Below are 25280 nucleotides of genomic sequence, written 5' to 3'. Positions count from 1 at the left end.
GGAACGTTGCCTCTTAGCTGGCTTGAACTGTCTGCTGCTGCTGCCTGCCGCCATCGACTCTCCCCTGCCAGCTGCTCCTGCCACTGCCAGGAAAGCGGCTGTGCGAGAACCGCTACCGTCAAAGGTGAGGGGGTGGTGGTGGCAAGGATGGGCCGTCCGGAGCTTCCTTGGATCCCCGCCTGAGCAGACTTCTGGCATAGCCCCAGAGGGAGGTATCCCTGGAGGGAGGGAAGCCCTGGCCTGCTGCTCCTGCTGCCGCCACCCCCCTTGCCCCCAGCAAGAGCGGTTCTCGTGCTGCCGCTTCTCCAGGAGGACTGGAGGAGAGCGCAGCTCCTCACTCATGGAGATCCACCAGCGGGGAAGTGGTCGCGGAAAGCGGTAAGAAATGCGCGAGCCAGGAAGCGGTCATGCTCCCTGGCAGGAGAGGGTTGCACGTTCACTCCAGCAAAGGTTTGTGCAACCCTCTCCGGCCAGGGAGCATAACCGCTTCCTGGCCAGCGCACCTCTTACCGTGCCCACTTCCCCACCAGTAGATCTCCATGAGTGAGAAGCTGCATGTGCAGCAGTGGTGGGTTTCAAAATTTTTTACTACTGGTTCTGTGGGTGTGGCTTGGTGGGTGTGGCATGGCTTGGTGGGTGTGGCTTGGTGGGTGTGGCAGGGGAAGGATGCTGTAAAATCTCCATTCCCACCCCACTCCAGGGGAAGGTTGCTGCAAAATCCCCATTTCCTCCCAATCAGCTGGGAGTCGGGAGGCAGAGAATAGATGGGGGCGGGGCCAGTCAGAATTTTTACTACCGGTTCTCCAAACTACTCAAAATTTTTGCTACTGGTTCTCCAGAACTGGTCAGAACCTGCTGAAACCCCACCTCTGATGTGCAGGTATCAGGCTAAAGTCTGTAATTGCTCCTGTTTGTGATTTACAAGAAATACTCCCTTTAAGTTTGCAAGCGGATTCCCGAACAGCTGCAGCAGAGCAGCCCTTCCTCAACTTCGACTGAGCGTCCTAGAGTTGCCCTGCCTAAACCAGCTCAGCCAGGCTGCAGGCAGCATTGATGGGAGGTCTGCAAGACCCCCCTCCACTCCCTTACTTGGGGCAATAGGAGCCCAGGACACCCCCTCTTCCACATCCCAATTTGCTGGTTTAGTTTAGGTTGGGGTTTTGTTTTTGTTTTTTTGAGTATTCTGGCACCCACACTGGGTAAATATTAAAACATGTAGCATATGACAAGTCTGGGCAATGTCACAGGAAGTTTTACTTCTCAGTGTCTCAGACTATTTGCATTTAGATTGCCCTTTAAAGAATTCTGAATATTTTGCATGCTTGCCTGGCTGTACAGAGCTCATTGCAAACCTTCTTTCCTGCTTTAACTTATTAAAAAATGTATTATGAGGAACTACACATAGATAGAGCTCTTGCCTAACAATCAGGTTGTGAGTTCAATCCTAGGTAGAGGCAGATATAGAGTCTCCTGCTTGGGCAGGGGGTTGGACTCGATGACCTGCAAAGTCCCTTCCAACTTTGTTAATCTGTTAAATATCAAAGCAGTTACTGGGCATTTTGAATGGGAACACCCAACCACCTTTTCGCCAGTGACACCCAGTGAGGTTGGAGCAAATGTATCTCCACACACTTCTCTTGCTGCTTGCCAGGCTCCCAGCCCCTTCCCCGTCCTTTAAAAGAGCCTTTTCATCAAGAAAGAGACAGCTAAACTGCTACACAGTGAAACTAATGTACTTACTTGCAACCCTAACCTTTTAAGTGAGGCTGATGTAGAAGAGATGATGTATCATGAGCCTTGGTGGTGCAGCAGACTAAAGCACTATTAAGTAACACTAGCTGCCTGCAATTACTGCGAGTTCAAATCTCACCAGGCTCAAGGTTGACTCAGCCTTCCATCCTTTCTAAGGTAGATAAAATGAGGACCCGGTTTGTAGGGGCAATAAGCTGACTTTGTATAAAGAAGAACACCCTTGGGGGGGGCCAAAAAAAGCCCTACTAAGCAGGTATATACAAAAGTATGAAAGCTATTGCTTAACACATTGTACATTTGCCATTTTAATTATGCACCTTCACCTGTTCCATTTTTTTATTTGAGCTTCTTGAGCCTGCTCAGATATGAGGTCATGTACTGTAAATCCAGTAACTAAGTAAGAAGCTTAGTTTGTATAGTAATGTAGTATAGCTGTGTTGCACAAGGGTTTCTAGAGCTTTTCCTGAGTTTTATTTTATTATTTTAATATTGTGCATCACCATGAGTGCCCTTATAAGAATGTGGCACTAGAATCAGCTGATTGTCTAGGATGGAGCTCAATCTGAGCAGCAATTTCCTGCATCATAAATTCTTAGAAGAGGCCCTAAATTTAGGTCATCTAGTCCAATGCCTTGTTCAGAGCAGATCTGCCAAATGCCCACCCAGCCTCTATTTGGGGGCATCCTGTATTGTGGCAGCCTATATCTCTAGCCGAGAGCTTGTAATGTTAGGATGATCCACCTGGCATTCATCTTGAACCCCCTCCCTTGTAGTTTTAATCTATTAGTTCTGGTTCTATTTGTTGGGGATATAAGGAGTAAGTTGCATTAACAGCGGAATACAATCAAGATGAAGTGAGGTACTAATACCACTCTATAAAGCCTTAGTAAGGCCACACCTAGAGTACTGCATTCAGTTTTGGTCACCACACTATAAAAAAGATGTTGAGACTCTAGAAAAAGTGCAGAGAAGAGCAACTAGGATGATTAATGGACTGGAGACTAAAACGAAGAATGGTTGCAGGAACTAGGCATGGCTAGTCTAGTGAAGAGAAGGACCAGGGGAGACAGGATAGCAGTCTTCCAATATTTGAGGGGTTGCCACAGAAAGGAAGGGATTAAACTACTTTCCAAACACCCGAAGGTCAGACAAGGAATAATGGATGGAAATGGAACAAAGAGAGATTCAACCTGGAAATAAGGAGAAATTTTCTGACAGTGAGAACAATCAACCAATGGAACAGAAGTTGCCTTCGGAAGTTGTGGGAGCTTCATCAATGAAAGCTTTCAAGAAGAAACTGGACTGCCATCTATCAGAAATGGTGTAAGGTCTCCTGCTTGGGTGGGGGGTTGGATTAGATGACCTACAAGGTCCCTTCCAACTCTGTTAATCTGTTAAATCCATTTCATCTTCCGTAGGACAACCCTCCAGATAACCAGAGTATTATTAACCCCCCTCCCCCAAATCATCATTTCTATAGGCTACACAGACCCAGGATCCCTTTTTTTTTATTATTGAAAAAGTTTTATAAATACAAATTTTCCCATCCCCCCCCCTTTCCCCTCCCTAACCCTCCCCTAACCCTCCCCTCCCCTTATGACTTCCCCAAGGTGAAATCCAAATCCAAATCATATTATATCATACTTTACCACCCTTCTATTCTCCCCCCTGTGTACTATACATTTCTACATAACATTAAACTATTCTACTCCCTATATACTATACATTTCTAGACAACATTCAACTAAAAGCTATCTGGTACTTCCTAGTTTGGTATTTATTCTGCACATAATCTATCCATTTCTTCCACTCCCACACATAAGTCTCTTGAGTCCGGTCTTTTAAATATGCTGATATCTTCGCCATTTCTGCAAAACTGGCCACCTTCAAAGTCCATTCTTCAATAGTAGGCAAAACATCCCTTTTCCAATATTGACCAATCAGTAACCTAGCTGCTTGCACCATATACAATATCAATTTTGTTTCACCCGTTGAAAAACCCTTAACTATGCCCAATAAAAACAATTGAGGAGAAAATTGGAGTTTTTTCTTCAGAACATTTTGCATAACCCACCGAATTTTTATCCAGAAAGCCTTCACTTTCTTGCAAGTCCACCATATATGATAATATGTAGCATCCAAACAGTCACATCTCCAACATTTTGGTTGAACATTAGGATACATGCATGACAATTTCTTAGGATCTAAATGCCACCTATAAAACATTATATAAAAATTTTCCCTCAAATTCTGTGACTGCGTAAATTTAACATTCTGAACCCATATTTTTTCCCATGTTTCCATCATAACTGGTTCTGCAAAATTTTGTGCCCATTTTATCATACAGTCTTTAACCAATTCATTTTCTGAATCTCTTTCTAACAAAACATTATAAACCCTCTTGATGTGCATTGGACCTTTCTCTTTTATCTGTCTAACCAATTCTTCTTCATGCAACATTAAACCAATTTTTTGATCTTCTCTCCATCTAATCCGTATTCAGGAGAGATATTGGTCTAAAATTTTCCGGTTTTATAGAACCTACTCCTCTTTCGGTATCAAAGAAACAAAAGCTGCTTTCCATGAAGGGGGTATTTTACCCCCTTGTTGTATGCTACAAAATAAGTCTTTAAGATGTTCAATCATTTCTGCTTGTAAAGTTTTATAATACACCGCAGTTAAACCATCCGTTCCTGGAGCTTTAGCTGTTTTCAGTTGTTTAATAGCAAAAATAATCTCCTCAACTGTTATTGGTAAACTTGTTCTTTCCTTTTGATCACTAGAAATTTTCATAACTCTCCTTTCTTCTAGATATTTATTTATAAGTTCATTCTGTATATCATCTTTAGCATATAATTTAGTATAATAATCTAAGAAGGCTTCTTTAATTAATCTTTGTTGGAAAACTTCCTTTCCTCCATACTCAATACTGCCAATAGTCCGAGTACTCTGTTGTTTCCTCAGTATGTAAGCTAACCACCTGCCCGGCTTATTAGCGTTTCAAAATGTATTATGTTTCGCAAATTGTAAATTAGTTGCTGCTTGTTCCGCTGTAAGCATTTGAAATTGGTCTTTCAAAAGTTTTATAATTCCTTGTAGTTTTTCATCTGTTGGATTTTTTATAAGCAACTGTTCTTTTTTCTTTATCTCTCCTTCCAATTCTAATCTTTTTCTTTGTCGATTTAATTTATGTTTAGAATTCATATGGATCAGTACCCCCCACATATATGCCTTACTCGCATCCCAAACAATTTCAATAGGGGTACCCTTATTTAAGTTCATTTCAAAAAATTCCTTCATTTGTTTTTTAAGTTCATTTACATTCTTTTCATATCTAAACAAGTTTTCATTTACTCTCCACGATCTTCTCTCATTCTTTCCCATTTCTATTTCTATCCATACTGGGCTATGGTCAGTTAAAGTCCTCAGAAATATCTTTGTTTTCTTTGTTTTTAAGAGCAAGTCAGCCGTAAGTAGAATAAAATCAATCCTAGAGAAGGATCTATGTCTGTCTGAAAAAAAAGTAAAATCCAATTCTTTTGGGTTATGCACTCTCCATATATCTTTCAATTCCAAATCTTCTTTCATATCAAAAAAGATCTGTGGTAATTTAACACATGACTTTGCCAAACTCTTTTTATCTTTTTTGGGATCTATTACTCCATTCCAATCTCCCATAAGTAAAATAGATCTGTAATCCCATTGTGATATTTTAGAGTACAAGATTTTATAAAAATTTTCTTGTTGCTGATTAGGAGCATAAATTCCAATCACCAAAATTGGACCATTATCTGTAGAAAGTTCAATTGCTATATGTCTTCCACAGTCATCTGCTTCTAAAATTTTTGCTGGCAATCTTTTATTTATATAAATCACTACACCATTCTTTTTCTCCGAATTTGAAGCTATAAACTGTGCTCCTAATCTAGGATTTATCAAATATTTTTGATCTTGTATTCTAATATGAGTTTCTTGTAGGCAAATAACATCATTATTAAATTGTCTCAGATAATGAAATATCTTCCTTCTTTTCTGTGGTGAATTCAATCCATTCACATTCCAAGATAAAAACTTAATTGTCATTTGTAGTCTCCTGAAGCGTTAAGAGCATTTGCTGAAGTTTCTGTTCCAGACTGGTAGTCTTCGGCTTAGCTCCTCTCATAGCTTCGGATTTTTGTGCTTTACCATTGACTCCCTTCTTATCTTGCGATAGCTTTCTAAAAAGGAAGTCCTCCCTCCCTTTTCACCACAGAATCCTCTCAGAAATTTCCCCAGCTTTAATCAAGTCTCTAAGGGAGAAGGAACAGATCAGAATCACTTTAAAAAGAACTTTTCCCTTTTCTTCTAGCCAGCGCTGTTACTTTAGATACTTTGTAATGTATTAAAACACTCAGGCTTTCGCTTTCAGCTTTCTTCCTACCGCTGAAGCAGGACGCCATTTTAGCAAACTTTCACTTTTTCTCCGTTCTTAAGTTCAATCACAGGGCTAATACAAATACTTGCAGTTTTAAGTTTCAAGTCCAGATTCCACCCTGTTTATTTTTGATAATTTTCTTGGATTTCGCTGGTTATGTTGGTCGCGTCATCTGGCTCTGCTGAATGCAGAGTTGTCCCCGGAGTCCGGAGCCTCGGCGAGCTGGATGGGGAGCCTCACCCTGCTTCCTCCCCAGAAGCAAAAAAGACAATCTGGGGACTTCGCAGGGGGCTTTACCTGGTCTCGCCGGCTCTCCTCCTGTTTCCTCAAGAACGTGGAGTTTTTCAAGCCGCCTCTCAGCTGTAGAGGCGGCTCTTTACGGGCGGCGGGGCTGGCGGTCTTAAAGAGACCGTCTAACGACGACGACGGCACCAACTGGAAGCTCAGGATCCCTTTTTTTTGACCAGTTGTGGGTGCTCCATCATTGGAGATTTTCAAAAAAAGATTGGACAACCATTTGCCCTGGATGGTATAAGGGCACCTGCCTTGGGCAGGAGGTTGGACTAGATAGAAGACCTCCAAGATCCCTTCCAGCCTTAGGATTCTGTCATTCCTCATAGGATTTCATTTCCAGACCTGGTCAAAGCTATTAAGTGATGAAATCATCTTCCTAAAATGGTGACGGATGCTCCTAACTGGACATTTCCAATGGAGACTGGTTAGTCACCTGAACAGAATGATTTCATAGGCTTCTGCCCGGAGCAGGGCCTGGACTAACCTTTCCAATCCAGACCTTCTAGGATTCCTGTCTTCTAGGGAGACTGGACGGCTCTGATTCCCCCCAGGGGTACTTCAAGACATTTCAGAAGTTTTAGCTGAGGCAAAGTTATGCAGGCCAGCCTTCCACTAGCTTCCACCTTGAGGTGACTCAGATCACAATTCCAATCCAGGCACAGATAATAACCAGTTAGATTTCAAGAATTATATTTTATGACGTCCCCCAAAGGTGCTTTTTCAAAAGGCAACTGGACTTTGTTTTTCCTTGAAGACGTTTCGCTTCTCATCCAAGAAGCTTCCTCAGTTCTAAGTTCTTCAGTTCTTCAGACAGAACTGAAGAAGCTTCCTGGATGAGAAGCGAAAGGTCTTCAAGGAAAAACAAGTCCAGTTGCCTTTTGAAAAAGCACCTCTGGGACAACCATGACCTGGATGACTGAGAAGCTCCATAGACATATATTTTATTATACAGGGAAGAGGAGCGGGAAAATCCCTTTTAAGTGGCAAGAGATTATAGGCTTTATTTATTTATTTTTAAATCCTTTTTATCTCAAAAGTAGATTTCTTTTTACTGCTTTATACCTAACTCCACTGCTTCAAAAAAGGACGGACCAGCTACCCTTTGCAGCTCAGCTCCTCTTCCACGCAACAGGCAAGGCAAAGTGGGCTACAGAAGTACGAATCGTCCCCTTGTCAGGAAAAAAAAACCACAGGAGAAAGAATTGCAGATAATTACAGTTAACGGAGACCGGTGCAAGAAAAATGAAAACGAAAGATTATTCTCAATTCAAAAGCTCATCAAATAGTTACCATCTGGGAGCAGTTATAACAGCTTTAAAAAAAAAAAAAGCATTGTATTTGTCAGGAAAAAAAAAAGCCAGGAAATCAACTTAAATGACCCTAATGCTCTCTTATTAAGGGAACAGAAGGACATTTATTTAACGGAAATATACTGGAAAAACCAAAGAATTAAAAGGAGCCGATTTAATTAGTACTCAGATGGAAAGAAAACTGCTTTATGTCTGTGCTTTTGTTTGTTGTTCAGCATTAAAGGTTTTTTTTTTTTTTTTTTTAAAGAATCCTCTTCTGGGTAAATGAGCATATTTGAATTCTGAAGGATCGTGGGGAGGGGGTCTCCTCCAACTGGGGAACAAGGCTTGTCCAAATCTTTGTTCCCAGACCACGGTGGCCTGGTCAGCTTAAAAAGCAAGTCATTTATGCAGCTCTTTAAACCAGAAGGGAAGGCAGAGAATAAGTTTCCATCCTCAAGACCGCTTTTTAACCTTCATTTTCCGTTTCAACACCCATTTGGTGACATGAGATAAACCTAATGAGTTTTAGAGATTAAAAAGCCAACCCAAAGCCCAAGAACAAGATAGATACTGGATATATGTATGTAAAAGGAGATGAAAGGTGAAAACAAGATTAAATATTTCTGGTTTTAACTGGCCAAAAAGGCTTCACTCTGGAATTACAGACAGTTTGTAAAGAAATTTTTTGGGGTGTGTGGGGGTGGGAGCTTTGTCTTTGTTATTAGTCATTAAGTGTTTGTCCTCATCAATTTACAGAAAGGACCAGGAACTGTCAGGTATCTGCTGACATTTGAACAGGTTCTGGTACAGATGAGGATTCAAGGATACCTAGAAAGCCCCTAAAGAAGAATTCAAGTGAGATGAAAATAACCTGTTATTATAAAATCAACATTTAATCCCTTTTTCCCCCAGTTCACACAGTGCAATAAATTGGAGGTATATGGAGATTCTTAGTCATCCAGGTCACGGTTCTCCCAAAGGTGCTTTTTCAAAAGGCAACTGGACTTTTTTGTTTTGCTTGAAGATGTTTTGCTCCTCATCCAAGAAGCTTCTTCAATTCTGACTGAATGGTGGAGGATGGAAGGATTTATATTCCTTGCAGTCATCTGGTTGTTAGCACTCTTTCTGAGAGTCGTTGAGGCCATTTGGAGGTTTATCTGTGCCCTCAGGATCACCTGAATACTGTAGTCTGCATTTTTTCCTCTGGAAGTCAGTTCATATTCTGAATCGGGGGTCTGCAACCTTAAATACTCAAAGAGCCATTTGGACTCATTTCCCACAGAAAAGAAAACACCAGGAGCCACAAAACCTGGATGGGCGTGGCCAACTCGATGTCACTCACTTCCACCAGTCACATGACACCCCCTCCCCCAGCCACACCTATCCAGCCGGTCATTAGGGCAGAGAACCAATTGTTAAAAAACACCGGGAACCACAAAATCCTTTTGACATATCTCTTTCTCCCCTCCCCCCCCTCTCTCCCCCACCTCCTTCTCTCTCTCTGTCTCTATGTCTCTCTCTCTTCCCCTCTCTCTGTATCTCTCTGTCTCTTCCCCGGCCGCTTCTCCATCCCCTGACATTGCCCTTACCTTCTCAGGCCAGGCAAGGAGTGACTGGGAGGGGAGGGCGAGAGGCAGGGCCAGCCAGTGTTGGAATCACCTGACAGGGAGCCACAGCAGAAGGCCCAAAGAGCCACATGAAGCTCCGGAGCCGTAGGTTGCTAACCCCTGCTCTGCACCATTTGAAAGGTGTTCATCCCAAAGTGCATAGCTAAATGTCTCTGGAGATTGTCAGTCATCCAGGTCAAGATGCTTTCTTTCAAAAGGCAATTGGACTTTCTTTGTTTTTGCTTGAAGACGTTTCACTTCTCATCCAAGAAACTTCTTCAGTTCTGACTGAATGGTGAAGAATGGAACAAACTGCTGGGTTCACAGTTGGGTGGAAACCTTTGTAAAGGTTTCCCTGTCCTGTCATACCTGTCCCTTATTCTTGTCCGTTGCCTTCATATGTTATCTTTAGTGAAGTGGGCAAACCAGCGTTTGCATTTCCTGCATCGGATGAGGAGAGCACATCTTTCTTCTTCTATCCTCGACACTTTTTACAGAGGCACGATTGAGAGCGTTTTAACAAACTGCAACACTGTTAGTGATAGAAAGTCCATTCAGAAAGTGGTGAGGACAGCCGAGAAGATTATAGGAAGCTCGCTTCCCATTATTCAGGATACTGCTTATAAGCGCTATGTGCTCAAAGCATTGTTAGAGACACCACATACCCACTTTACAGTCTGTTTCTGTTGCTCCCCTCTGGGAGGAGGTTTCAAAGTATTTCTAGCAGGACTACCAGATTCTGGAACAGCTTTGTTCCCTAGGCCATCCGTCTGGTAGACTTGCAAGATTCGTTTTTTTCTCTGTGTACATGTATACATCCGGACTAGGAGGCGGGCAAAGCTCAGACCTCTTCTATTCTCACCAAATCAGCATCATTAAGAATATTTAGCAGGTAAGATGAGAAAAAGTCTAATGCCAGTTCATCTCCAATATCATAGAAGAAACCAGATGGAACTATAGGGGGTTCTTGAGGTTACATAGGGTGAGCTGAAGGGTTAAAAAAAACCTGTTAGAGTGTTTAAAAACTGGCTCCAACCTCTACCACCTGTGTAGGGAAGGTAAAGTTGTGCAGGACAGCAGAATCTAGGAAATTGCTGTTGAATCAGAATCTATTAAGACTTAAAGGCTTATTACAGACACTTTGGGAGCGAAGAATAATATGAAGGATCAAGTAACAGAACAGAGTATCATTAAACTCCTTTCAGGGGTGAATTAGTCTGTTAATGTCAGCTCGCCTCAGATTGGTAAATTTAATAGGAGTATTTGTATTGTACTGTATCCAGTTCTGGCCATCCAAAAAAAAAAAAAAAGATATTGAGACTCTAGAAAGAGTGCAGAGAAAAGCAACAAAGATGATTAAGGGGCTGGAGGCTAAGCCATAACAAGAAGTGCTGAGGGAAGTAGGTATGTCAACTTTAACAAAGAGAAGGCTTAGGGGAGACTTTGCTACTTTCCAATACTTCAAGGGCTGTCACAGGGAAGAGAGCAGGGGTGAAATCCAGCAGGTTCTGACAGGTTCTGGAGAACCAGTAGCAGAAATTTTGAGTAATTTGGAGAACCGGCAAATACCACCTCTGGCTGGCCCCAGAGTAGGGAGGGAATGGGGATTTTGCAGTATCCTTCCCCTGCCATGCCCACCAAGCCACACCATGCCCACCAAGCCACGCCCACAGAACCTGTAGTAAAAAAATTTGAATTTCACCACTGGAAGAGAGCATCCATTTATTCTCCATAGCACCTGAGGGCAGGACAAGAAGCAACTGGTAGAAGCTTGTTAAAGAGAGATTCTACCTGGAACTAAGAAGACATTTCCTAACAGAATCATCAATGGAATAGCTTGCCTCCCAAACTTGTGTGCGCTCCATCACTGGAGGTTTTCAAGAAAAGATTGGACAACCATTTGTCCAGGAGGGAATATAGATTCCTGCCTTGGGCAGGGGGTTGGATTAGAAGACCTCCAAGGTCCCATCCAGCCCTATGATTCTAGGAAGTGGCCAAAGCCCCACAATATAAATGAGGACCACTTTAAAGGTTGACTCTGCTTCTCTGCAGAGTTTCATGAATTTGCCATCCCAAGACTCTGAGGAGTTGACGGAAGGGACAATGGGATGGAATCTCTCCTTCCCACCTACAGCCTGCCATTGTTCTTTGAGTCCTCTGTCATACAAAGCTTCCAAGTTTCTTGAGATGGTTTGTATTAAAGTAATATATCTGACGAAGATATAACATGTGCAAATTGGACAAAATAGCCCTGGAAATTTATTAATGATCTCAAAGGAGGGATGGAAAGCCTGATTATCAGTTGATTATCATGCTGGCTGGGGAATTCTGGAAGTTGAAGTCCACAAGCCTTAAAGTTGCCTAATTTTGATACTCCTGTTCTAGAAGATCACATGTTGAACACTGGCCAACACTGTGACTGCAGCTGCTAAAAAGGAAAATCATGTGCTACTTTGGGATGTAATAAGAGGAGCATAAGAGTACAGATCACAGGAAGAGACTGTTTGAAATTTTTCTGCCTTCATCAATTCATTGGAATACTACATTCAATTCTGGTTACCTCAATCTCAAAAGGACATTGGCAAATAATTGCTCAGAGGATGAGCACTGGAAGAGCTCTCTTTTATAGTGTCAGAAGAAATACCTTGGTAGACGCTTTTTTTTTCTCTTTAAAATATATTGATTCATTTGCTGTAAACAATTTCTGCCCATTACGCTATTGTGAATCTGGGAGGCGAGCAAGAAATTAAAACCAGAGAACAACAGAACTCAATTAATTAAAAAAGCTTTAAAACAACTATCAATCAATACATCATGTGCCAGAGGTCCAAAACAACAATTCTATCTTACACTCTGGAAAAAAAACAGAACAAATCCAAGCAACCAACAGGACTCCCTTAATACTCCTAATAGAATTGCATGACTGCAAGATGGGCAGCAAATAATGAAGTTATCCATCCAGCCGTGTTTGACTTGTGGCGATTTATTTATTTATTTATTTATTTATTAAATTTTTATACCGCTCCCTCTCCCGAAGGACTCGGGGCGGTGAACAGCCAAATTAAAAAACATACAATATAAACATTAAAATACTATAAAACAAAATTAAATTTATCTTTGGCTTCCCCCAATTTAAAACCCCTTACCCATAAAATTCACGAATTAAAATTTTTTAACCCAGCCCGGCTTGCTGAAATAAAAAAGTCTTCAGAGCCCGGCAGAAGGTCCGGAGGTCCGGGATCAGTCATATCCTTGGGGGTAGCTCATTCCAGAGGGCGGGTGCCCCCACAGAGAAGGCTCTTCCCTGGGGGGTCGCCAGCCGACATTGCCTGACCAACGGCACCCTGAGGAGGCCCTCTCTGTGGGAGCGTATTGGCCGGTGGGAGGTTATCGGTGGCAGAAAGTGGTCTCGTAAATAACTGGGCCCTAAGCCATGGAGCACTTTGAAGATGAGAACCAATACCTTGAAGCGCACCCGGAAGACCACTGGAAGCCAATGCAGCTCGTGCAGGAGAGGTGTTATATGGGAGCGCCATGTCGCTCCCATAATCACCCGCGCGGCTGCATTCTGCACCAGTTGGAGCCTCCGAGTGCTCCTCAAGGGGAGCCCCATGTAGAGAGCGTTGCAGTAGTCCAGGCGGGAAGTAACGAGGGCATGAGTGACCGTGCATAAGGAGTCCTGATCCAGAAAGGGGCGCAACTGGCATATCAGGCGAACCTGATAGAAAGCCCCCCTGGCCATGGCCGTCATTTGGGCAGCATATAAATTTAATAAATAAATAAAACCCGGCCCAAATGTCCAAGGCACAACCAGATCCCTAGCTGCATTACCAAAAGCCAACAGACTCCCTTGCAAGGCAGATACCATGGCACTTGGTGCCAACGTGGTGCCTCATGCCCAAATACTCATGACCCTGCACTAAACCATTGCATAGTTTTGCTTGACTTTGGTAAAGCTGTTATTTGGGGCTTAGCCAATCATGGCTTATTCAACAAGCCACAGTTAAACAAATGTTGTTTTTTGTCAGAGTACAGAGTATTCATAGACTGGAATAGATCAGTCAATGGGGACTGAATGGAGACATGGTAACAAGGTCAGCCAATGAATAGGCATAGCAACTAAGTCAGCCAATGGGAGCTGATTGGTGAATTGAAACTGAAACTGGAAAGAGCCTGGGCGTAGCTCTGTGTTAAGCTCTGTGCTCTGAAGCTGCAAACAAGTCTGAACTAGGCTAGTCTGCCTCTCTGAACTGATCTGAAACTGAAGAACCACTCTTGGTATTGTATATATTACTTCATGTAGTATTATGTATATAAAGAAGTGAATGAAACCTGCTGAATCGGTTTACCCGTGTGTGCTTTCTGGATTTAATTTCTGCAACAAACTCTGGCAGTTTTTCTTTTTGAAGAGGCTTGCCCAACCCCAACAGAGTTTACTAATACTTCCTTAGATTTTTTTTTAAAAGAGAAAATGAAACTATTATGAAATTGGCCTATTAGCATGGAATCAGAATGGCCAGAAGCAGCCTCCCTCCATCTGGTTCTCAGGATCAGAGGTGGGTTTCAGCAGGTTCTGACCAGTTCTGGAGAACTGGTAGCAGAAATTTTGAGTAGTTCAGAGAACCGGTAGTAAAAATTCTGACTGGCCCCACCCCCATCTATTCTCTGCCTCCCAAGTCCCAACTGATTGGGAGGAAATGGGGATTTTGCAGTAAACTTCCCTTGGATTAGGGAGGGAATGGGGATTTTGCAGTAAACTTCCCTTGGATTAGGGAGGGAATGGAGATTTTACAGTATCCTTCTCCTGCCACGTCCACCAAGCTATGCCCACCAAGCCATGCCACGCCCACCAAGCCACACCCACAGAACTGGTAGTAAACATTTTTGAAACCCACCACTGCCCAGGATCATTAACCACCATCCTGCTCTCCTTGTTGTAAAAAAACAAAACAAAATGGCCGGGGGGAGGTTGTGCAGAGGGAAGAAGAAAAGTCCAATCAGATATTCCCATTTCCCTCATTCGACCCTCAGACCCATCCTGAGGGTACTTCTGGAGGAATCTGAAATGCTATAAATCTCCCCAACTTGCTTTCTCTGTTCCAGGCTGCAGGACTTTTTCCCAATCTTCTCAGAACGGCCACTGTCCACTTCTCCGTCCCTCAGCATTCTAGATGAGGCTGAGTGTGCAGAATTAAAACAGGATGTCTGATGCGCTGGAAATTAAGTTGCTATTGATTCAAGCCTCCGATGGCACCAGCTCCTTCCTGAAGCTGCAGCACCCGGCTGTCTGGTGTTCAGCATGCAAGTGATTACGGTCCTAAGACCCAGTGGTGAAATCTGAACCGGTTTACTACCAGTTCGCTGGCTGCCGAATAGGTTGTAAAAAAAGGCTTTTAAAAGTAAAAATAAAAAAAAAACACTGACGACCAGGCAGCTCAGCTGGGATCTTCAGAGCCTTTTTTTTTTTTTTTACCTTTTAAAAGCATTTTTTAAAAGAAGCGGCAAGCAGGTGACCGGGGTGATTGGGTGGGCATGGGCAGGAGGATGGGAGGGATTTTTGCTACTGGTTCTCCGAACCACCTGCCGCCATCGCTACTGGATCCAGTCCGAACTGGGAGCATTTCACCCCTGCTAAGACTTCTCCCACGCAAATTCTCCCAATGGGGAAGACCCCCTGCTTCCCTCCTGCACTGCAGGTTTCCTGAAGGCCTCTGCTGACATTGAGCACCATGGTTAGCAGATTATGGCTGAAGAGGCCCGGGGACGCCCATTGGGGAAGGAAGCTGGAGAATGCTCCAAGCCTTAGGGTAGGGGTGTCAAACTCAAGGCTTGAGGGCCAGATGCGGCCCGTGGGGTGCTTAGATCTGGCCTGCGTGGCTGCCCTGGATACAGCGAAGGACCGGCCTGCAGTGCCTCTGCCAGTGAAAACGGAGCCCCAACATGACTGACGTCAAGCTGGCCATGCCCACCATGGCCATGCTCCCCGGCCCCCCAAGATCAAACACAACCCTAATGCGGCCCTCAATGAGATCGAGTTTGACACCCCTGCCTTAGGGAAACCGAAACAGCGTCATCTCCAGAGTTTCTGCTGCAGGAGGCAGACAACAGCAACTTCTTCCAGAGCTGGACGAAGAAGAAGGTTGGGTTAAATAAACCCTCTGTTTGCAGCAGACCCAGGCCTATGAATCTGTCTGCCCCAGCAGAAAATGACGTCAATGTTTGGGGCACAATTACTGCCTGAAATCTGCAGAGGCTGATAAGGATGCAAATGGCATCCGCCCACAGCTGAACAAGAGGAACAAATGCAGGTTTAAATTTAGGAGTGATTCCCGGGGGTTAAAAAAAACACACACACAATTTCAACCATTTGATTACTCAGCTGGGCCAAGTGTCTGAGACCACTGCAGCCCTGCTTGTAAATTTCAGGCTGCAAAGCATTCCCTGGCCAAGAAACTCTCTCCAAAAGTTTCTGGGGTTAGTGAAATGCTCCCAGATCGGATCGGATCGCCTGATCCGGTAGCAATCTTGGCCAGTGGTTTAGTGATCTGGTAGCGATGGCGGAGCAAAGCTCCGCCCAACCGCCCGGTTGTCATTACTTCCTGGTTTTAACCAGGAAGTAATGTGTTTTGCGCATGTGCAGAGGGTCTGCGTGTGCATGTGATGCATGTGCACACTTCCAAACCGGTAAGGAAGGTAAATAGATTTCACCCCTGGGTTAGGGGAAATCAGGGCAAGTTGTTGCATTCATGCCAGGTAATTTTGTGCTGCATCAAAACAGTATTTTCCAACCTAGGTAACGTTGAGATGTGTGGCCTTCAGGCAGCTCCCAAAATTCTTAGCAATAGCCATATTGTTGGCTGTTCACCGCCCTGAGTCCTTCGGGAGTAGGGCGGTATACAAATCAAATAAAAAAAAATATTGGCTGGGAATTCTGGGAGTTGAAGTCCACCCACTTCAAAGATTGATACGTTTTAAGCAGGTGGAGCTCTGTGGCCAAAGAGGATGCATTTCTCTTTGGCCGCTAAAATATCGAATAGGAAAACCACAGACCTTCTCCAGCTACAAACCTAATCCAGCTTTTGGTTCTGCCCTCTTCCCTCCAGGACTCAGGAAGACTCCTGTCCTGCTTAGAAATCACTAAGGCAGATCCCTAAGCTGGTTCCATCTGTGCCTACCTTAATTACAAATAAGCAGCAAATACCATGAATTGGTTCAAGCAGGGAATTGGAAGACTGGCTGAATTTTGCCCCCCAGAGCCGAGGCTATGTGTAAAAGAAGCCTTGCACCTCCCTTCCAATGGCTCAACTATAACAAAATAAATAAGATAAAACCAGCCATTCCCTCTGCATACAGAAACCACTCCAGCCTTGGCATCAGGCCAGAAGCTTTTTCCACTGCACATGTTCAAAGCAGTTCCTGCCTCCTGAAGCAACACAGAAGGTTGAGGCTCCGAGGCAGACACACCTCAAAAGAGAAGAGCAGACCCCGGGGATTACAGAAACCGGCAACCGAGCTCCCCCACCGGACATGTCAAAGGGGAATGGCAAGCAGAAATGAAGGCATCCAAACGCAAGAGAATGAACTATGCTGGGCTGGAGGTTGCGATTTTGTATTCGCCAGCAGCGGAAAGTATTTAATTTGGGAGATGTCTAATTCTTTATTTGCATTTGCAGAGGGAGAGAGAGCACTGCAATGATCAGTCCACTTGATGAACATCGAACTTTGCACAGACAAAGATGCCAGGCAATGCCAAAGAACAGAGAACAATGTCAGCAGAAGGACTGCATATGCAGAAGGAGCGCTAAGAGGCAGGGGGAGGAAAGGGTCTGAGCCCCAAGTTCAAGAAGAAGACCATAAAGCTCTGTGCTTGTTCCATTTTGGGAGAAGTGGTTCAGGCAACTCTCAGTGTAAGAGCATTCTTGTCAACAAAAAACATAGCCAGTTCATTTAAGTGAACTGAGAGAATTCTGTTTATTTATTTGAATTTATTAGCCACCCAACTCCAATGAACTCTGGGCACGAGAGACATCGCTGTAGACCTCACAAAAGTCTATCTGAGCCCCGGCTTCTCTGCGGAGCTGCTCCCCCAAGGCAGCCCCACCATGGGTCAGAACTGGGGCTGATTGTTGGGTCAATGCAAGCAGGAGAAGCAGAATGCAAAGGAGCCCCTGCCTTTTCCAGGCACCCAGCAAAGAAACTCCAACCCCCAGCCTATATCACAACTGGCACACCAGACCCAGATCGCAGTAGTTGTGTCTGGATCCAACTCTAAAGCCCCGACTGACTCCTGGGATGTGTGAAGTTATTTTTAACCAACAGGTACATCCCTATTTCCCCCTCTTTGAGACAGAGCCTTATACTTTTACACTTCTGGTGTAAGGATTGCTTCTCCTCCTAACTTAAGAAAGTGAAAACTCTTGAAACAGAATGTTTCAAAAGGAACCTTTTATTAAGCAGAAGTGACAGCAATGGATTCAAAGCAAGGTCTGAATACCCTTAGGCAAGACAAGTAGGATTAAAGCAGTAGAGACCCCTTCCTTCAGCCAGAATGCAGATTTTAGCCAATACACAAGTATGAAGATGTTTTCTTTACCAGCTACCCTGAGAACCGAATAAGCATGTATTCCCATCGCCATTATCCTTTAAAGTGAAACAGCCCACATGGCCGTCATAAACATTCCCCAAAGTTAAGTAGATCTCAGGGCACTTTGGCGCCAGGATATAGGTTGTAGAATATCTGTTGACACAGGCGATGCTAATAAATCAAATCCAAGCCCCCCCCCCTTTATCCCAATTGAATGGCAGTATCACTTTTAGGGATCTGACATCTGGAGACAAAGATCAGCAATCCGTCTCGTGACCTTCCATAGCAGGGGTGGGCAAGGGTGGTCCCTCCCGATGGTTCCCAGACTGCAGTCATCAGTTGAGTTTGTGAGGACTGAAGGAAGTTGTGGGCCACCTGGCCCCTCTCTGCTCTCAGCATCAAGACGCAGGGATACTCAGGGCTTGCTGAACCTGGATACCTGCTGCTATTGTGGCTCAGTGGTGAGGAACACCACTCAGGAACAGCAAAACAGAGAGCCTTTGAGAACAAGGGAGACCCACAGCCAGGGGCGGGATTCAGCCAGTTTGGACAGGTTTGGGAGAACCGGATGCTAATTTACATCTGAAACGGTAGTTGCAAAGACTGGCTGGCTGACTGGCCTCCGGAGCCTGGGGGAGGCTGTTTTCACCCTCTCGGAGGCTCGAGGAAAGGCTGAGTAGGTCATGCCCACCATGGCCACACCCACCCAGCAACCGGGCAGAGAAGCAGTTGCTAAAATTTTTCAATCCCACCCCTGCTACAGATCCTAGAACCAACCACCTGCCTGCACTATCCAATCACAAGCGCTGAAGGAAAGTCCCAGCCTGGATCACTTGTGGATTCAGTTCCTTTCAAATATAGCATCTTATTTCTCCAAAATAAACAAGCATTCCAGATGGATGGGCCTCAGTTGAGTGGAAAGCAGCATTTGGGGAAGCAGAAAGGCAGAGGATGTAGGACACTATTTCTGAACCGTGTTAACTTTAAGACAGGTGGACTTCAACTCCCAGAATTCCCCAGCCAGCATGCCAGTTCTGTCAAGAGAACAATGGACCTTTTCTACTTTCCTCTGCATTCCAGGACCCAAACTCTCTTTCAACAGGCAAAACCAGTGTTTCTCAATCTTGGTGTTGTGGCCCGCCAGCAGCCTGTGGAGCTGGCAGATTCGGACAGTGAGGAGGCTGGGGAGGAACATGGGCCAGTCCTGGAGTCTGGGGAAGGCTCGGACGAGGGCTTTGCATTGGAGGCAGAGATGGGGCCAGTGCCATTTGGGAGCTATGTGCTGACTCCGGAGCTCCAGAGTCTGACGTCAGCGAGGCAGAGGAACAGGGGGAGCCTGTTCTCAGTGCGTGCATACACAGAGCTGCGAGAAGGCAAGAACAGTTAAGACAAAAGGGGCGACTCGGGAGTAAGGCTTGGAGATGATTGGCCCCTCCCATAAGACATAAAGGAGGAGCAAAGACACATAAGCCTTTGCAGGAAGCAACTTTGTTCATGTTGGTCAGTTTAAATTCTGAAGCTCCATTTTGACTCTGTGCTCCATGTGGCCTTGCAAAGCTAATTGCCAATTAGGTCTTTGGGAGCATGTCAAGGGAGATAAAGGTGGGTGCTTATCAGCCTTATCCCAAAGGACTGTGGCAGACTTCTGTTGGACTCTTTACAAACGATTTGTGACTCATCACAGGCTGGGAATGAACAGAATTCACAGCTGTTGAAATAAAAAGAGGGTTTTTGGGACTAATTGTGTGTTTTTTACTGTCTCAGGAAGCCTAGGTCAGAACACTTGGCAACTTTAAGATGTGTAGACTCCAACTCCCATGTTGGTAGAGGGATGATGGGATTTAAAGCCCACATGTCTTAAAAATAATTGAAATATTAAAACATTAAAACTACATAGATTAGTTCTAAGTTGGTTCTCTCCTTGGTTAGTTTGCATCCATTTTTTCCCATCCAGTGAAAGAAGCAAGCAAGCTGACTCTATGGAGATTCTAGAAAAGCTGTTTTCAGCAGCCCAAATATGACATTTCTGGGAGAGTGAACCAACACGGAGAAACTCTGATGTAGAGCAAAGCTGTCACATTCAAAAGGGCAAAAGTTACACAAATAGGCAAAGCCGGGATTTGGGTTTTACACAGCTAGCTATTTGCTTAATTATTAGGCCTAATTTAGGGCTAAAACTGTCACAGATTGTTAGCAATTTTGCCACCAAAACTTGGTAAAATGATTGGAAGATATTATAAAAAGATCTTCAGAGGTGATGTGTCCAGAGCTCATTGTGTCCTGGATGGTCTCACAAGATTGCTCTGGCAACCAGGTTCATATTACCATATGTGGTGGACATGCCCTGAAGCAAAGAATTATTGGAATAAAATTAAGTTATAGTTGGAGGATATGATACAACAACATACGGACTTAAAACCAGAGCTGTTCCTATTGGGTATCTTACCGGAGAAAATCAGTAAAGATAATATATATTTGATTATACATATAATAAGAGCAGCAAGGATTGTGTATGCACAAAATTGGAAAGCAGAGAATATACCATCGGAAGGAAAAGTAATCAAAAAAATTTTTAGATTGTGCAGAAATGAATAGATTAACTATGATGGTAAAAGAAGACTCAGAATATTTTAAGATATGGAATCAATTTTATTACTGGTTAGAAAAGATATATAAATAAGCATTAAAAGAGATTGGGGAAAAAAAAGAGTTACAACTAGAATACTATATGAGTGGAAAATTTTTGTAATGGACTTGGTGAGAATGAAGATAGAAGAGACAAGAGAAGAGAAGAATTTTTTGGAGACAACACCAGATGTCACATAGAGGAAATGAATGATGTATTAAATGTTTGTTTGTCTTTAAAAAATAAAAAAAAACTTAAAAAAAAGATTGCTCTGGCAAAAGGAGAGTTAAGTTTGGTGGAGGGGAAAAAAAAATGCAAGGTGAAAACTAAATATCTCAGCTAAACAATAGCCAGCCATTTATTTCTTCCCAGATATTATTTTACCATCCATATTCACTATTCTGGCTTTTAACTTGCAACTGTAATTCTAGCACATCTCCTTCCTTTCTTATTCCTGTAACTCAACTAATTCTGCACCTTTCAGTCTTCCTCCAGGCTCACTGTGAACTGGTATTGATAAAAGCACAAGTAGATGATCCATCACAGTGGTTCCACTTGGCCAAAAGCTTTTTAAGTTCCATTGAATTATGGTTCCTTCACTTCCTTCTTTCTTTCTTGACTGCAAAATGCTCTGCTTGTGTAACCTGCAAGCCCAAATCATGTTCCAGATGAAGACACATTTGAAGATGCAAAAGTTGAGGACACAAGCAGTGCTGGAAACAATCTATTGCACCTGCAAATCCGCAATTTTGTCCCCAGGAGAGATTTGGCCTATGAAATCTCTTCCATTTGGCCAAATTCTGCAGAAACCAAACATAGCAAAAGCTCTGGGAAGAAGAGGGAGGTGGGGTGTCAAACTATTTTCCAAAGCACCAAAATGCGAGACAAGAAACATTGGATAGAAAGAAGGAAAGAAACAACCTACAAGCAAAGAGAAACTTCCTAACGGTGAGAGCAATCAACCAATGGAACAGAAGTTGCCTTCGGAAGTTGTAGGTGATTCATCACTGGAGGCTTTCAAAAAGAGACTGGACGATCATTTGTCTGATGGTGAACCTATGGCAAGCGTGCCACAGGTGGCATGCGTAGCCATATCAGTGGGCACGCAAGCTCAGCATACGTGCGCCATGATTTTCGGGTCTTCTGGACCCACCAGAAGTAGGGAAACAGGCTGTTCCCTGCCTCTGGAGGGCCTGGGGAGTGGGGAAGGCCCGTTTCTCACCTGACTCCAGGACCTTTCTAGGAGTCTGGGGAGGGCAAAAACGGCCTTCCCCACTCCTCCGGAGGCTGAAAACATTTTTTTTTAATCCATTCGCATCAGAAGAAATGGGCAAGAGAGAGTGGAGCGGTTTCTAATTTGCTGTGGGCAGGCTACAGCTCCTCCTTTCTTTTGCTTTCTTCCATGTTTGTGTTCTGACCTAGGCCTCCTGAGTCAGTAAAACACACAAGTAGTCCCAAAAACCTGTTTTATTTTAACAGCTGTGAATTCTGTTCATTCACAGATGGGTCCCAAATAGTTGTAAAGAGTCCTTCAGGATAAGGCTGATAATCATCCACCTTATCTCCCTTGACACGCTGCCAAGACCTAATTGGCAAAGCCACACAGAGTCCAGAATCAAACAGAGCTTTAGGCTTTAAACTGCACATAATTAACAATGTTGCTTCCTGCAAAGGGCCACGTGCCTTTGCCCCTCTTTTAAGTCTTATGGGAGGGGCCAATCATCTCCAAGCCCTACTCCCGAGTCGTCCCTTTTGTCTTAACTGTTCTTGTCTTCTGGCAGCTCTGCGCACGCGCACACTGGGAACAGGCTCTCCCTGTTTCTCTGCCTTGCTGAGGTCCAACTCTGGAGGCTTCGGAGTCAGCACGTACCTCCCAGATGGCCCTTTCTCTGCCTCCAATGCAGAGCCCTCATCCAAGCCTTCCCCAGACTCCAGGACCAGCCCATGGTCCTCCCCAGTCTCCTCACTGTCCGACTCTGCTGCCAGCTCCACAGGCTGCTGGCGGATGACAACAGTTTGAACGAAGAGAGGATGAGAACCAGCAAGCTCATCATGGGGGGAAAAAGAAGTTGTAGGAGCCAATCTGGTTCGGTCACCAGAACCAGAATTTTGGTCTTCCGAGCTTTCAGATTACAGGAGAGAGAAAGGAAAAAAACAAGGTACAAGACCAACCACATGTTTGTCATACATCAAAAACATTTCGGAAGCAGTAGAATGCAGCTTCTCAGATCTGCAAGTGGGCATTGTACACCATCCAGAGGCTACCATAGGAGGATAAATCATGCACTGCAAAGATTGCTTGGAGGTGGGAGATTCTTCTAATTTAATCTACTGGATCCCCTGAAAGGATTGCCCCTGTGACTATGTAGGACAAACGGGGAGAAAGCTAACCAACAGATTGCAAAAATACAAGTGAGTGGTTAGACGAGGAGGCCGAAATGCATTGGTAGCCTTTTATGAACAAGGACATTCAATTTTGCAGCTACTAAGATAGTTGGATGAGCAGGCTCAAAAATAGCCAGGGAAATGATTGAAGCCTGGGAAATGGGCCTCTTATCAATCAACAGGAGTGCTGATTTACAACCAGTTTATCAGGTATTAGGAGCAGAGGGCTTGGTAACACAAGGAAACAACAGGCAATGACTTAATAGCCGGCCATCAACACCTCAACCAACATCTAAAAAGCCACACGCAACCAGGCACCGCATAAATACTGTACCACATAATAGCCCAAAGCACACACTCTGTAGAGAGAAATTCCCCGAGGGTGGGCTTCAGCATGAGTCTGAAAGCTCGGAAGACTAAACCTCTGGTCCCGGTGACTGACCCAGATTGGATCTTGCAACCTTATCCCGGGACACGTAGATTCGCCTTCATTCAGAAAAAGAGTAGGGCCTAACAACCTTCACCTGTCCTGCTGCAGGATTTATTTTGCATGGGCTCAGTCTTTGGGCATCTGCATCTCTGCAATAACCTGAACCGTCTGGAGTTCTCAAGACTTACCTGGATGTTGTCAAAGGATGCTCGGTTTGTGACATCATAGAGGAGCAGCAAAGCTGAAAACAGAAGGGAAAAAAAAGTTCAGAGCTAAAGACTGTGCAATTCAGCTATGTCAGCTATGAATATGTTGCATGTAGGAAATACCATCATAAGAATCTACATAACTTGTTCAATTGGCCATGCCAACGCCCGCCACACATGTGAATTTATGGAAGCCTGGTATTCTACCAAAGAAGCAATTAACAAGCATATTGATCTCGATCCAGCATATGAATACGTAAAAAACCAGACCATTTGTACAACCAATCAACAAGAGAACCAATCAGCTGCTCAGAATTTAAATAGGGCTCCAAATGAACAACCAATCGCACGACCAACTGATCACACTGGCACCCAAGACATTTATAAGCTAAGGAGAATAAGACAAGAAAATCCTGTTGATGGTGTTACCTAGTCTGGCAATGAAACGTTCAGAACCTAAATTGAAACAAGCTTGGAGAGTGAACCACTGCCAAAAATAGAGAGATCAAGTATCTCAAGGAGAAACTCATCCATCAGAGCAGAAACAAGGAGGACATATGTGGGCCAGTTTCTATACCCTCACAGGAAGTTGGTTCTCCCTCCTCAATACTGTGCTAAAAAAAATGCTGAGCAAAAATTGCACAGCAAAATCCCAGATTTTCCACTCTCTTTCAGTGGCATGAGACCTAAAACAAGAACATAAAACTACTGCTTGGCTTGGAGTGAATAATTTCACAAGTGAAACCCAAGTGACCTCTCCAAAGGCTGCAGAGAGGACACCTTGGTCATCACTAGAGTTGGAAGGGATCTTGGAGGTCTTCTGGTCCAATCAAGCAGGAGATCCTATACCATTCTGGACAAATGGTTGCCCAACCTCTTCTTTAAAAGCCTCCAATGATGGAGCACCCACAACTTCTGAAGGCAAAGCCATTCCACTGGTTAATTGTTCTCACTGTCAGGACATTTCTCTTTAGTTCTAGGTTGCTTCTCTCCTTGCTTAGTTTCCATCTGTTGCTTCTTGTTCTGCCTTCAGGTGGTTTGGAGAATAGGTTGACCCCCTGTTCTTTGTGACAATCCCTGAGATAGTGGAACACTGCTATCATGTCACTCCCAGTCCTTCATTTCACTAGATTAGACGAACCCAAGTCCTTTATCAACAGCTACTGAAAGTGGCCCAGAAGGGAGCAGCATCTAATCAACCATTGTTGTTGTTAGTTGCAAAGTTGTGTCCGACCCATCACGACCCCATGGACAACTTTCCTCCAGGACTTCCTGTCCTCTAACATCCCCTGGAGTCCATTTAAGCTCAGACCTACTGCCTCAGTGACTCCATCCAACCACCTCGTTCTCTGCCGTCCCCTTCTTTTTTTGCCCTCAATTGTTCCCATCATTAGGCTGTCGACCTGAGGAATTTAAAAGAAACCTGTATGCTGGCTTGTTCTTTTCTTCCAGCTGAGGTGCTGAGGGACTTAAAAGTAAACCTGTGTTAACGTTCTTTCGTGGTTTGAGTTATTTTTCTTTCGCTATTTGGACCGGATGAGAGACGGAGCCGAGATAGGCTCTTCTCCGGTGAGTGCTTCCTTCTCATTAGGTGGCCAAAGTATTTGAGTTTCCTCTTCAGGATCTGGTCTTCTAAAGAGCAGTCAGGGTTGGTCTCCTCTAGGACTGACCGGTTGGATCACCTTGCAGT

The 25280-nt window shown here is 44.1% G+C and overlaps 1 protein-coding gene across 1 annotated transcript in view; it reads right to left on the bottom strand.

Annotated features, from left to right (window-relative positions):
- Window positions 1-25280, bottom strand: part of RAB26 (RAB26, member RAS oncogene family) — a 230394-nt gene that overhangs the window by 21675 nt on the left and 183439 nt on the right. The window contains exon 5 of the mRNA XM_070955071.1: window positions 23573-23625. Coding sequence (XP_070811172.1) covers window positions 23573-23625 — 53 coding nt within the window. The remainder of the gene's footprint in view (window positions 1-23572; window positions 23626-25280) is intronic.

This window comes from Pituophis catenifer, unplaced genomic scaffold, assembly GCF_029215685.1.
Source record: "Pituophis catenifer annectens isolate HBS135680 unplaced genomic scaffold, rPitCat1.0.hap2 SCAF_16, whole genome shotgun sequence".
NCBI lineage: Eukaryota > Metazoa > Chordata > Lepidosauria > Squamata > Colubridae > Pituophis > Pituophis catenifer.
The sequence above is the reverse complement of the archived record's forward strand: the minus strand, read 5'-3'. Positions and strand labels throughout refer to the sequence as shown.